Source organism: Nicotiana tomentosiformis, chromosome 7, assembly GCF_000390325.3.
Source record: "Nicotiana tomentosiformis chromosome 7, ASM39032v3, whole genome shotgun sequence".
In the NCBI taxonomy this organism is placed as follows: domain Eukaryota; kingdom Viridiplantae; phylum Streptophyta; class Magnoliopsida; order Solanales; family Solanaceae; genus Nicotiana; species Nicotiana tomentosiformis.
Window position 1 is genome coordinate 99,971,813 of NC_090818.1, and position 14,618 is coordinate 99,986,430.

The following is a 14,618-nucleotide window of genomic DNA, read 5'->3' on the forward strand; positions in this document are numbered from 1 at the left end:
ATAGTGGTAGATTAGTTTAGATTCTTGCAATATAAGGCTCGTTAAAGGAAAAAATGTTCCTTACCTTTGCATGGAGGGATCATATCCATTGAATCGAGGAGTAAGTCAAGAAAGACCTTCAAACAGGTTAAGAGGCAAATTACTTGGTAAGAACGATCGCTTCCACCTTGCAATTGAAATGTTCGATTCTTGTATTCTTCTTCACTTCACTCCTCTCCTTTCTCTATTTTGTAATTGAAAATTTTAATAGAAAAGTAGATCCTAAACTAAAGAAGGATAAGTAGTCAATTCCTGCTCGAATATTCCTGTGTTATATATCAATCCCAATTTATAATTAAATAAGTCATCTCAGTTTTTGGCTAAAGGAAAAAGAAAAAGAAAAAGAACACTCAGTCTGGGTGAAAAAAAAAAGGAAAAAAGTCGCGTCATTCTGGGCTAACATTTAAACTTTAACCTACATTTGTTTTAACCTTTCCTCTTCCCGTTATATTCATGATCCCACCTATCAGAAAATGCCAATCCAATTTTTGCAGTCAAAGGAGAGGACACAAAATTTGAACCCTATATGAGAGGGGAGTAACACATGGCAGAAAAGGGAAAATAGCAAAGTATTTCTTGATTTCTCCGCAACCCCCTTTTCACACAGTCCTCTTCAGCTTCATCACTCATACTTCTTCATTTACCTCTCTCTCAGATGAAGTAAAAACCAGCACAAATGACTCTGCTTCTACAGTCTTGACATTGGTATGTAAAATACCCCCTTTTCTTTATCTTTATTTTCTTACCTGTTAACTTTACCAAGTTGTAATCTTTTTAGCTTTTGTGTTATTATTTACATGCATTTGCTTATGATTTTACTCTGTTTGTGCTTTGATTCTGTTGACTTTAGGTCATGAAGTATTCTGCTTGTGCTCCTTTATCTGCGTTCATTTTCAGACTGTAGAATATTCAGAAAGAAATGGGTCTCTTTTTTAAGCAAAAATAAAAATAAAGAGAGGAGCTTTTAGTTTTTTCTTTTGCCTTTTGTACATTTTCACGAGGAGATTACTTACACAGACATTTTTTTTTCTTCAGAATTTATAAAATTATTGACTATCAAAACCCTTTTTTGTTCCTTTTTCTTTTTCCCGTTTCTTTTATTTTTACCCTTCTTATTTCTTTATTTTTTCATGAAGAATGAGCTCTAAGTTGCAGTAAGCGGAGGAGCAAGACAAGCTTCTTATTTGGTTTGAAAGTGACTGTGCTAAGTAACAGGATATCCCCTCCCCCCCCCCACCCCCCACCCCCCCCACCCCCCCAACCCCCACAAACAAAACATTGTTCTCTGTACTTTTGTCAAAATAATGAAAACAATAATATCCTAAATAATATTACCTTCTCTTTGTGATATCTGTCAGTAGCATTTTAAATTAAGAAAATGTCTCATTATGAAAAGTGATGTGTTCTTTTTCTTTTATAACCGTGGTGTCTAGGCTAGCTTGCGCGCATCTCTGCTAATTCCACGGGGTATCTGCTGCCTCCCACCAGCACATGTATCGGGTAATTATATCCACTAAGGCTTGGACAAAAAAGTGATGAAGAAAAATAATAAAACTGTGTTACTTGTGAAAAAATAATGATAATAAAACTTTATGCTATTTTGCTAAGTTGCTCGGATTGGGGTGGGGTGTCTGATACAGTTTCGGATCTAAAGGTCGAATCCTTCATGATCTAAATTTTAAGATTCGGGGGTATGGATCCAGGTATGGATATGGGTGCAGGGATTCGGTTAAAAGTAATTCTAATATCTAAAATAGAGCTATAAAAATATGTCTAAATTATGAAAAATTATGTGAAAAGTAACAAGGTAAGGAGAAAATATTGATCAAGAGGAGAATCCGAGAAGGAGATAAAAGGAAAATGACTGATATAGAAATTTCTATATAAAAGGTACTCTATTTTCTTCAAGTTCAGCTTAGCTTTTGTTTTGTTTTAGAAATCATCATCTTTGTCCCAAATTTATCTGTCGATTTTGGTCAAAGTACCCAAAATCGATTGGCCAGTTCCGGTACGGTTCCACACCCACATCGTGTCGACACGGGTGCGACACCGAAAGTGAAGAGTCCGAGCAACTTATCTGTTTTGAACTTGTGGAGACGGAAAAAATTGCTATTGGTATCAAGGTATGGTCAAACAAATAGAGCCAAATGAACACGGAAAGTAAGCCTACAAAATTGGAAAGCAAGGAGTATTTGACATATATAAGGCGTCCAAACTGCATAATAATGCTCCGTTTTTTTTTTCTTTTGATAATGCTAAGGTTTAGGAAGATGGGTAGAAATTATATAGTGTTTTTTTTTGTCTCTACCAGGATTTGAACCTCGTCTTCCATGGTTTTCACCCACTTCATTTCGATAACTAAGTTGCGCGGACTCTTCATTTTTGATGCCAAACCCGTCTCGACACGACACTGGGACGAGTGCGGGTGCGGGATAGGGATACGTTTGGGATTCGGTCAACCAACTTCGGATACTTTGACCGGAGTCCATAGACAAATTTGGGGGAAATTGAGATTTTGATTTCTCAAAATAAAAGATAAAAATAGATTTAAGACACTGGAAATGGCATACCATCAACATTATAGTCCTTTTGTCTCATATTCGCTGCTACAATATACATGTAAGTTTTTCACAGAATATCTCTCAAAATTTGAAATATCTTTATAGCTCTATTTTTATAATTTTGAATTTTCTTAGCCGAATCCCAGCACCCGTATCCATACCTGGATCCGCACCCCCGAATCTTAAAATCAAGATTTTGTCCAATCCGACTCTCAGATCCGTATCCGTATCATATACCCGCACCCGAGTCTGAGCAACTTAGGGCCGTATAATAATGCTTATTTTGGATATAGCTCACATCAAGTATATTAAGGTTTTGCATACTTTCCTCTTGTTTGTTTATGTATGTGACTGTGTGCGTGGTTGTATGAAGGGATTTACAGCTAGAAGTGTGAAAAAAGCCATTTTGCTCATACTTTCGAACTGATGTCTTAATAAGATCTTATCTACAAAAGTTACGGCATTGTTTATGCCTTGTGCTAATCTGTTGTATGCTTCTAGTGTCAATCTGTTATGCCACTAGACATTGTCTTTGGGATATTTCTTAAACTTTTTGTCACACTAGCCTTCTTTTGCTGAGAAAAAGTAAATAACACAATGAAAATGTAGTGTTAATTTTCCGTTTTGTGCTCTGCCCATTTTCTTATTTAATAATGTAGAACATTCATGAAAAGTTCTTCCAATTTAGAGAAAAATTTGATGAACCAATGATATAGTCTTCCTTTGGAACATTAACGTCCCCCCCCCCCCCCCCCCCGGTTTTATTCTTCTTTTTTTTTTTTCTTTTTGTAAATTTTAATGATGACATGTTTCAGATTAAATTAGAACTTGCATTTTTCATTAGGATCAGGATTGATATTTGCTGTGTTTTCTGCACTACATTAAGTAAATAGGAATGGAGGGAGTTGGCTATTCACTTGGAACAGACTGGTTTATTTGGTCATTGTTTAACTAATATCAGGTGTCCTTATAAACTTTACACATAAATGGAATGGAAGTTATGTGTACTCTTCTGTTTTCACTTTTTTAAGGAAGTCTTAACAACTCATGGATCATAGTTTTGCAGTTGAAAAACAGTCAATATAAATGTGAGATATGACTCAAGATCAAATTGATGTTCGTCAACATGGTGTAGCAGTTGATCAGAAGAAGCAAAAAATCAAGTGCAACTATTGTCATAAAGTTGTTTCTGGGTTTACCCGGCTTAAATACCACATAGGAGGCGTTCGAGGAGATGTCACTCCTTGCTTGGAGGCTCCTACACTTGTCAAAGAAGCAATGAAAGCCGAGCTACATGAGAAGAAAAACGGCAATTTAATCAAGGAAGTTGAGCAGCTTTACCACCCAAATCTTCCTTTGAAGCGGAACTGGTGCCCCCGAGAAGGTGATGGTGAACCAAATAAGACAGATCTCACTCAACGTTCTGAAAATGGAAATAAAAAGCATAATAGAGTGAATTCAAAAGTAGCTGGTAGTTCTGTTGTAGATTCATCCTCACGAGAGATTTCGAAGTCTATAGGGAGATTTTTTTATGAAGAAGGTATTGACTTTGACGCTATTAGATCACCTAGCTTCCGGAAGATGGTAAAAGCCACCTTTATTCCTGGGAAGACAATAATATTCCCAAGTTGTCACGAGTTGAAAGGGTGGATCCTTCAGGGCGCAGTGGAAGAGATGCGACAATATGTAACGAAGATAAGAAATTCATGGGCAAGTACAGGATGTAGCATCTTGCTAGATGGATGGGTAGATTCAAAGGGTCGAAATCTGATTAATATTCTAGTTTACTGCCCAAGAGGCACCATTTACCTTCGGTCGTCAGACATTTCATCTATCGATAGCAATGTTGATGCCATGCAAGTGTTCTTTGAGGAAGTTATTGAGGAAGTTGGAGTTGAAAATGTGGTCCAAATAGTTGCATACTCGACATCTGCTGCCTGCATGACGGAAGCAGGCAAGAAACTAATGGAAAAACTTAAGACTGTTTTTTGGACAGTAGATGCTTCTCATTGCATGGAACTTATGTTACAGAAATTCACAACGATAGACACGATACAACAAGTTCTGGAGAAGGCAAAAGCTCTGACACAATTTATTTACAGCAATGCGACTGTCCTAAAGCTTCTGAGAGATGCTTGTCCTAATGAGCTAGTGTGCCCTTCAAAGATAAGGTCGATTGTGCCCTTCATGACTCTTGAGAACATTGTATCACAGAAAGAACACTTAATTAGGATGTTTCAGTCTTCTGATTGGCATTTGGCTTCCACAAGTGAGGGTAAAAGAATGTCAGAAATGGTCGAAGATGAATCCTTTTGGACTGAGGCTTTGATGGCTGTGAAGGCAACCATTCCCCTTGTGGAAATTATAAAATTGCTAAATAGTACTAATAAGCCACTAGTTGGTTTTATATATGATACAATAGATCAAGCTAAAGAGACGATCAAAAAGGAATTCAAAGAGAAGAAATCCCATTATGCAAGATTTTGGAAAGCCATAGATGACGTATGGGATGAATACCTCCACAGTCATCTTCATGCTTCGGGTTACTTTTTGAACCCAAGCCTCTTTTATTCAAGTGACTTCTACACTGATGTGGAAGTTTCCTGTGGTCTTTGTTACTGTGTTGTTCGCATGACAGAAGATCGTCATATACAGGATAAGATCACGCTGCAAATTGATGAGTATCGCATGGGGAGGGGCACATTTCATTTTGGTAGCTTCAAAGAGAAGTTATCAAATATTTCCCCAGGTTTGTATGATTTTACACATTTTCTGCTATTTTTATCTTTCTATTCTATGTAATTCGTTATGTTAACCTGGAAGTCATGGTTGCAGCAATTTGGTGGTCACAATATGGAGGTCATTGTCCCGAACTGCAAAGGCTTGCTGTTCGAATCCTTAGTCAGACGTGCAATGGTGCTTCACATTATAGGCTAAAAAGGAGCTTGGTCGAGAAATTATTTACACAAGGGAGGAATCCGATAGAGCAGCAGAGGATGCGTGATTTGGTATTTGTCCATTGTAATTTGCAATTACAAGCTTTTGATCCAGAAGGAAGCAATGACATTACAGATGATGTTATTGATCCCATGGATGAGTGGATAGTTGGGAAAGGGCCTAATTTGATGTCTGAAAACACTGAACTGACATGGAAGAATTTAGACTTGGGAAGCAGAAAAGGGAATGGAAATTTTTGTGTGGAAGAACCTATTATTCATGTAAAGGAGGAAGAGGCAGATAAATGTATATAGAGTAGTAAATGTAAAGTGAAGTGACAATGAATCTTTCTTATGCTGAATTATGTTTAGCTTTATTAATACAATGAATATTTTGTTCTAGCTCTATGCTTCCATATACTCTATTGTTTTGACTTCTAGCAACGGCATTATCATCCACGTCTGGAGAGAGGCAAACCATCTAGACTTGTTAGCTACTTCTATAAGACCGGAAATTTATCCAATTCTTCTTCCTCCTAATAAGGATTTTTTCAACCTACTATGTGAAGACCTCCTAGGTGATGAAAGAAATCATTCTGTTTCAATAGAGGTACAACATGAAACCATTCTGTTTCAATAGAGGTACGGGAAATAGTTGGGGGCAATGAAGTAGGTGAAGTGGTTGGATTTTGCGAGATGTTCCAATCACTGCTAGATGTGAATACCACACAGAAGAGTCAAGACCAAGCTCCAATATTAACCGATCCATTCCGAATCGACCGAATTGGTACGGGACGAGTAGGCAGGGTACGACGAAGCCCGTGGGTGGGGTGTGCAGATTTTCTTGCAAATGAAGATCACAAACATGAAGAAGATTTACTAATACGGGATGATGCAATCAAGGATATGGAGATTTTGCTCCTGCCAGATTTAAACAATGTAGCTTATGAACGATTTTGGTATTTCTCTAAATTTTCCAATGTGCCAAAACAATGGCATGATCTTGAAAGGAACTTAAGGTGGCCTCTCTAGGTGAGAGAAACCAACCGTTATGAAGCTCTAAAGGTGATTGTCTTGGCTAGATGTAGAACTTCTAGTACAAATTGATTATTATCATTTAAATTTTAGAAGGTTAACCAGAACTACTCATTGTACTAAATTGCTGGTAAAAATAGCGCGGGCTAGCCAGTTTTCGGACTGGTAATTCAAAAATAGTCAGCGTTTGCAAAGTCATTGAAAAATAGTCACTATTTTGCTGCAACACGGACCGGTCCAGCATAATATACTGGAGATTGATGCACATGTGTATGAACTTCCAACATATTATGCTGGAACTCCAACACGCGGAAAGTTCCAGCATAATATACTGGAGATTGGAGCACTTGTGTATGGACTTTCAGCATATTATGCTGGACCGATATATTATACTGGAACTCCAGTATATTATGTCGGAATATTCTTCGGATTTTGAACAGTGTTTTCGTTCAGATTTATCTTTACATGAATTGCTGAGTGTTTTTTCTAATTCATAAAACTCTTTTGTGAGCTGCATAGAATGGTCCGGGCTTTCGAAAGTCCCCACACTACGAGTGAAAGGAAAAAAATAAAGACTACCATTAAAGCATCTCAAGAAGACTTACTATATCCATGTGAATTATGCTCTTAATGTCTGAGTTAAGTGCACATCAAGAATTTTAGAGAAGGATGTCTGTTAAGCTCATTATCCACCGAGTTTTGAACGCTTTGTATTTAAGTAGACAAAGGTGCACATCAAGAATTTTAGAGAAGGATGTATGTTAAGCTCATTATCCACCGAGTTTTGAACGCTTTGTATTTAAGTAGACAAAGGTATCGACGTGGGCTCATTACCCACCAAGTTTCAAACCGAGTTTTGAACGCTTTGTATTTAAGTAGACAGGTGTCGGCGTAGGCTCATTACCCACCAAGTTTCAAATTGTGCGCCAACTAGCCTCGGCCATTTCCTGATTATCAAAAACAAATTATAATAAATTACCTTTTTCCTTACAAGAAATATGTAATACGTCTCTTACTCAACAATCTATCAGAGAATTCTCAGTTCATTGTATCATAATATTTCATATCCTTGCATTTAGGGGGAAAAGTTGACAAGTAATCATAAGCATTTGTATTTCAGAGGCAAGTATAAACACAAAGAGCTCAAGGAATCAACCAGATTAAATAAATCATTCCCACTGCAGAAAGATAACTTCTTGTGAACTGCAAAATGAATGGTAAACTTCAACCTTATATTATTAAACACAACAACGTTTACTTAGTTGCCAAGAGTAATGCCAGTAGAACTGTAACGAATACCATTCCTAATTCAGGATTGCAGTATACCATCAAACTGCAACAATTTTCTTCAAATACTGAAATTGAATGTCATGTAAGCTTTAAAGTAACTCAAAAAAATCTCTCTGATGTATTCACGACAAATATTCCGCCAGATGCAATGCTTAATGCTCAAGCAACAGCTTAGACCCTTCCACGAGTATTTATGCCTTGACTCGCTTATATTGCTTTATCTCATTAATTATGCCATCAGTAAGCATGTCGACGTCATTATTCTTTCCGAAAAACTTCACAAATTCCATCTTAGGATCCATAAGATACCTGCACATTTTATTATCAATCTCATCAAAATTCATGTGTTAAAGTAACATAACCTTTTCAATGGAAGAATAATCCAAAACATTTTAGAGAGATATCATTAAGCATTCAAGATCTAAGAGAGACGGATAATCTTAAAGCATGCTCAATCTGTATGACTTAAGCAGATTGGGAGACAAAATATTTGCCACTAAACAGAAATGCAAATTACCATCAAAAGAGATTAAATTACATCTCTAGTAGTTTGGAGTACTCGATGCCTACACAGAATATTTTTGTATTGTTTATGAAACCAATTTCATCATTTACGAATTAATATGTGAAATACAGATAGTTTTTGTGAATTAATGACCAAAAATGATTCCAAGAAACTTATAATTTTTTAGTCAATTAGAACTGCTAATTCATTAGTCAATCATGTTCTAGTCATTTATCCAAAGGGCAAGATCGGTTTAGTTAATAAAACACCAAACAGATTATGATAAATGATAAAATTTGGGTGTAAATCGCTCTCTATCTAACAAAGGCGATTCCATACCCAAGGCTTGAACCCGAGACCATTGGTTAAGGATGAAGCAGTACTTATCACTCCACCACAAGATCATCAACTCCATGAGACTTTGTTCATGCACAGGTGCACTCTTGACGTGATCAAATGGCAATTAGGTAGCTAAAACCACTATAAGTAATGTTTTTCAGATTGATGATACATGACGGAAAAAAATCAACGTGTGCTTGTATTGATAAAGGTTGTATATATAGAAATTGAGAGGCAATTAAAACAGACAGGTGGCAATCACAGCTAGGATCAAGTAACACATACATGACTATTGAGTGATCAACAAGGTAATCTGAGCCTTCTTCTTCTGTCTTCATATAGTAAACCCGATAAGCACGTGCCGTTTTCTTTATCTCTTCTGGGGTACCAGTGAGGCCAATCAAGTTTGGGTGAAACTCTAAACATTGAGTACAAAATTGTCAGTTGCAGCGTTACAAGTATATTTACAAGCATATCTAATCAATGCACGAGATATAATCAGTTCAACCCAGAACGCACCTTTAACATATTCACGTACTTGCTCAACCGTATCTCTTTCAGGATCAACTGAGATAAACACAGGTATTACTTGAATTCCTGACTTCTCTGCATATTGAGTATATTAACGAATTAGGAGATTAACATATCTCTATATGCTTAAAATTAAAAGGAAAAAGACATCATGACATCTAAACACTACTCCCCCTCTGTCCCAATTTATGTGATGCACTTTCCTTTTTAATTTGTGTCTTTCTATATTAAGAAACAATTTAACTTTAAACTTCCTATTTTACCCTTAATGAGATGATTTATAGCCACAAAAATTACTATGACTTGTTTTAGACCACAAGCTTCAAAAGTCTTTCTTTACAATCAAAGTGTATCACATAAGAGAGTATAAATTAATGGGCTTTTCTCTCACAACAAAAAAAAAAAATTGGAACTATACAGCCACTAGTTGCCTTTTGATTTGTTAAACAGTCAGTAGCTGCGGTATTGTAGTCTGCTACGACATTAGCTTACATTTTCTCCCCTAGGTAGCAGAATGAACATCTCCTTTAGGAGAATATTAAAACCACTTTGAACATTTTCATACACAACATGAAATTACAATTGAAGCAAGGAAAAAGGTTAATTGTTTGAGTTCATTCAATTTACATGATACTTTTTATGCACGATCAGCTTTTCTTCACTGAATCAACACTGGAAATCAGAAGGTCCTTCTAGTTCTGTTATTATTACCTCCCTTTGACCAAACAAATTGGGAATTAAGACTGGACTAAAACTTGGAAAATCAGACATTAACATGAAAGGTGAGAGGAAGAATAAATATAAAACAGAAAGAAAAAGATGTGGTTGATGAAATGACCAATCACAATAATCATGCAAAACTTCATCCATTTTGGGCACAGAACTATAATGAAAAGGCTTACTAATTTTATCAACTGCAGCAGCGAGTTTTTGTAGCTCATCTGGGCATATATCTGGACAGTGAGTGAAACCAAAATATACAACTGTCCACTTGCCAAAGAAGTCTTTCTCAGTTACTGGTTTTCCATTATGGTCAATGAGATTAAATGGACCACCAATGGCTGCTTTTCCCGCGGAAGGTCCTTGCTTTACGGAAGTTGAGGCAGTGGTGATATCTATAACAAGTAACAAGCTTAATTAGCAAACTAGAATGGTAGGAAATTAGAGAGCAAGAACACATATTGAAGCCTATGATCTTACTATCTGCAAAAGTTTAGTACGGCAAACTTAACGCTCCCTGAACAAAAGGAACAAAAGGGAAGGGTAATATATTGGTCTTTAATTTTATTTGGATAATCATAAAAGAAGCTTATCAATACAGGGGAAGAAAAATATTACTAGTAAATACAAATATTTTTTATTTGAAGTATGACGAAGTACCTCATGTGACTTCCACTTAAAAACCCAAAATTTCATAAAATGAGTATTTAAACCTCAGTGGTTTTGTTCCATTAAATAGAGATACTTTTGTTTAAGTAACGGTAAGCAGAAACCTATGGTGATAGTTTAAAATTTTAAAACAGGAGGCCATTTAACAGTGTTTTCATGATACCACCACAGTACCACACTATTGAAAATGCACGCACTTACTCCACCAAAAGAAGAGAAAGGAAAAAACTATACCACCAGATTTCTTTGCAAAAACCAACCTCCTGAATAACAATTTCCAGCATGTCCCCCCCCCCCAAAAAAAAAAGGGCACAAGAATTCAGTAGTGGACAAACGAACAAGCATAATTAGAAACCCTCATATAGATGATATGGATAGATGCCAAGGAAACAAGCAGAAAAGGAACACACTGAAGTTGAATTTTGATATCCATTCTTCAATTACTGACCTCTGCATTCTACCGTATCTGCCCCCCCCCCCCCCCCACGCACACACACAAGACCATTGTAACTATACTCAGAGTCAGGCAGTGCTACAACCTGAAAACCTAAATGCATATATATTGACAGGTAACCAGCAGCCTAATCGGACACGTGGTCTTATAAATATTAATCCTCCTCCATGGTGCCTTCAAACCCGAAGTCTAATGAGCCAAAAAAAAAAAACCCCAGTGTTTTATGTGATTAGCAAACCACAGTTTCTTTTCCTAAAACTAATACAACTCACCATAGTAATCTACCTTCAATATGCCGTTTCTTTTCCCTGTCATAATAGTAAACCAATCCTGCTCCAGTGCAAACAAGTAGAAAGAAGCTCATCCATGAAACAGGCTGCACAAGTCAATTAATTTACTTATCAATTTAAGGCTCTACGAAACAACAAAAATGAAAAACTTTTACACCCCACTATAAACAGATGATGTTGCATTAGCATTCGTACTATTTTTCCATCAAGAATGCAGCTAACCCAAAGCAGAACAGAAAAGTGGAACTTTCAATCACACAAATTAAGCAAACAGCTTATACCCGAGCTACAAGTTCAATACCCAATCAATTCAGCAAATAAAAGCAGCTCCATATGATCAAATCTACCTTTTACTAAAACATACAACATAAATGTAGTCATACTATAAACAGTTGAAGTTGCATAAGCAGTCATACTATATTTTTGTCATAAAAAATGCAGCTATTATAAACAGAAATGAAAAGCCTTTACACCCTACTATAATCAATGAAGTTAAATTAGCATTCATACTACTTTCCCATCAAGAATGCAGCAACTGAAAAGCAGAACAGAAATTCGAAACTATCGATCCCACAAATTAAGCAAAAACTCTGCAGCTTATACCTGAACTACAAGCTCAATATAAATACAGGAAAAAATCGCAGCTCCATATGATTAAATATACTTTTTACTAAAAGATACACATAAATGTAATCCCGATGCAAGTGTTAGGCAGCAGGTTTTCACAACACACTATCTTCGACTCGCTATACATACATAAATTACATGCATATACCGACAACTTCTATTCAAAAAACATGTTGATACTAATTTCGAATATTTTATATTAATACTAATCTTGCACCGACTGGTAGCATAGGAGTAGTGGTAGAGCGAATCCAAGATTTAAACTCTACGGGTTCTACATTTAAGGTTCTTAGCATTGAACTTATATATTTTTAAAATTATGGGTATGAACCTACTATTTATAGCAATTTTAGTGAATTTTATATTTCGCTTCGTAAGTATTAGGTTCAGATGAACAAGGTGCTATAAGGCTGCTTCCGCCTCTGAGTAGTGGGTGCAGTCACCTAAAATCCTGAATCTGCCTCTACATAAATGCAGTATATCTCTCAGTGAATAAAAAAAGAAAGAAACTTACACTGCCCCGAATAGGCTTTCCCTGTTCAGAAGTCTTCTGAGAACCACCAGAACTTTCACTCTTTCCAGAATTAGCTCCAGAGGAGGATCCATTGGACTCAGAACTTGATTGATTAACAGAATTAGAGGTGCAAAGAGACCTGTAACAATTCAATCCACTCTCCAATCGACCCGAACTCATAGCCTGTAATGCAAGATTCCCCAAACCCACCTAACAAAAGATAAAAAAAATTTCAGCCCCATTAATCAAAAACTATAAAAACTCATTCAAGTATACAAACCCACCTAACAAAAGATAAAAAAATTTCAGCCCCATTAATCAAAAACTATAAAAACTCATTCAAGTATAGATACCCAAATATTAAACAAAAAAGATTACTTTTTTCAGCCCAATAATCTGAAACTAGAAAAAAAAAAGTTGAACGCTTTCAGTATAATACCCAAAATTAAACAAAAAAGATTACTTTGAGATTAGAAAAAAGTTGAAACTTTGAGTATAAAATGAAGACTTACCAATGGAGAAAGGGGTAGGGGTTTGGTGTGGGGGAGAGCTTTTGAAAGGCTGTGAAATGAAGGTTTTGATGAAGAAATGGAGTGATACAGAAAATAGCGAATTTGCTGATTTCTGGATATTGCTTTCGCCATTGCTATGTTAATTGTTGTGAGGAATCACAGAGAGTGAGAGAGATTGTTGAATCTTGAAAAGAGGTCAAAAACCCTACCAAAACCACAGAACAAATTTTCTTTTTCTCTTTATTTTTCCTATTTTATTTTATTTACATATATTTGATTTTATTTCTTCTTATTTGTCTCTTTTTTTAAAAAAAACATTTTTTTACATCTTTTTGTTGTTGCAAACGAATGTATGTTCATGCCCAACTTTTATATCGGTGGTTCTTTAAATCTAATTTTGTGCGTATATATATATCTTAATGCGTTTAAATCTAACTTTTAGTGTATTTGTGCTGCACGTGTATTCCGCATTAATTAATTAAAATTTGTGTACAAAAAGAACAATTTATATGAAATAGTAAAGTATGTTAAAGAAGATGCAATGCTCGTTTATTCCAGTGATGTAAATCTTGAAAAAGTACTCCTAAAACTGGAAAAAAAAAAGGAAAATAAGGACTCTTAAACCAAATAAAGAAAAATAAAGACTACTAAACCTAAACTCTTATAACAAAAACAATACTCGTAAACCCAATATAAAAAAAAAATCGTGAAGTACTTGGAATTCAATACCCTAAATCTAAATAGAGTTTATATGATTAAATAACATAATTTTTTAGATCAAAGTCCTAAGTGCTAGAGAAATAATTAAGTGATTATTCCTAAATATTAGGAAAAAAATTTAGATGATTATTCATAAAATTTAGGAAAATAACTTAAATTATTATTTTTTCCAACGTGAAAGCTAGTTTTAAAGGGTAAAAAAACGAACGATTGCGCGTGAACACTATCTCGATAAGTATGAACTATTAAAATATTACATAAATATTCTATTAAAAGTTATGTTTGAGTGATAAAAAAAAGTTATAGAAAAAATATAAGTTCTTGAAAATAGTAATTGTTGAACCTATCAAGCTAACACAGTAAACATAGAAACTATATCTCATATAAGACCTCAATCATGTCAGACAATATATTCAACTAAAAAGTCATTACAAAATTTTATAATATCATTACTTCAATTTCACAAATTACGGTTCTTTATTTTTTATTTTAGCAAGAACGCATTAACCCTTGAATATTTAAGCTATTCCGTAAAATATTATTTGAAAAGTTATACATTCTTAAGTTTATTAGAGAAAACACAAAATAAAGTCAACTAACTAACAAAAGACGCCTTTTTCTCTCGCCGAGAAAATACAAATTGTGCTATTACTTTAATCAATAAGAAAAATAATAGTAATTATTTTCAACAAATTAGTAAAGAACTACGTATATGAAGTAATAAAATTATATGCAATTCATGGGTTCTAAAAAGATTACGTTAATACTATTCTAGAAGCAGTAAATATATAAAATTCACGTAAAAATTAAAATTAGGTTTAGTTTTGCATGACAAATATTTAAACGTAGTTTTACTTTTTGAAGAAAAATATTTGT

The 14,618-nt window shown here is 35.1% G+C and overlaps 2 protein-coding genes across 6 annotated transcripts; one reads left to right on the forward strand and one right to left on the reverse strand.

Annotated features, from left to right (window-relative positions):
* The first annotated feature begins 373 nt into the window (after positions 1-373).
* Positions 374-5,938, forward strand: LOC104120936 (uncharacterized). 5 transcript variants are annotated; one of them, XM_009632808.4, is made up of 4 exons: positions 374-744; positions 1,473-1,539; positions 3,659-5,349; positions 5,436-5,938. In XM_009632808.4, the coding sequence occupies exons 3-4, from the start codon at positions 3,696-3,698 to the stop codon at positions 5,849-5,851; spliced, it is 2,070 nt and encodes a 689-aa protein (XP_009631103.1). In that variant the 5' UTR covers positions 374-744; positions 1,473-1,539; positions 3,659-3,695; the 3' UTR covers positions 5,852-5,938. The 5 variants fall into 5 exon arrangements, with proteins under 5 accessions (XP_009631103.1, XP_009631105.1, XP_009631104.1 ...); XM_009632810.4 differs by having other exon boundaries at positions 3,667-5,349; XM_009632809.4 differs by lacking the exon at positions 1,473-1,539.
* Positions 5,939-7,782: 1,844 nt separating this feature from the next.
* Positions 7,783-13,278, reverse strand: LOC104120935 (protein SCO1 homolog 1, mitochondrial). The gene is made up of 7 exons (XM_009632807.4): positions 13,023-13,278; positions 12,511-12,720; positions 11,365-11,455; positions 10,139-10,351; positions 9,225-9,311; positions 8,991-9,123; positions 7,783-8,170 (listed from the first exon to the last, which is right to left on the reverse strand). Exons 1-7 carry the CDS (start codon positions 13,152-13,154, stop codon positions 8,053-8,055), a joined length of 984 nt encoding a protein of 327 aa, XP_009631102.1. The 5' UTR covers positions 13,155-13,278; the 3' UTR covers positions 7,783-8,052.
* Positions 13,279-14,618: the final 1,340 nt, after the last annotated feature.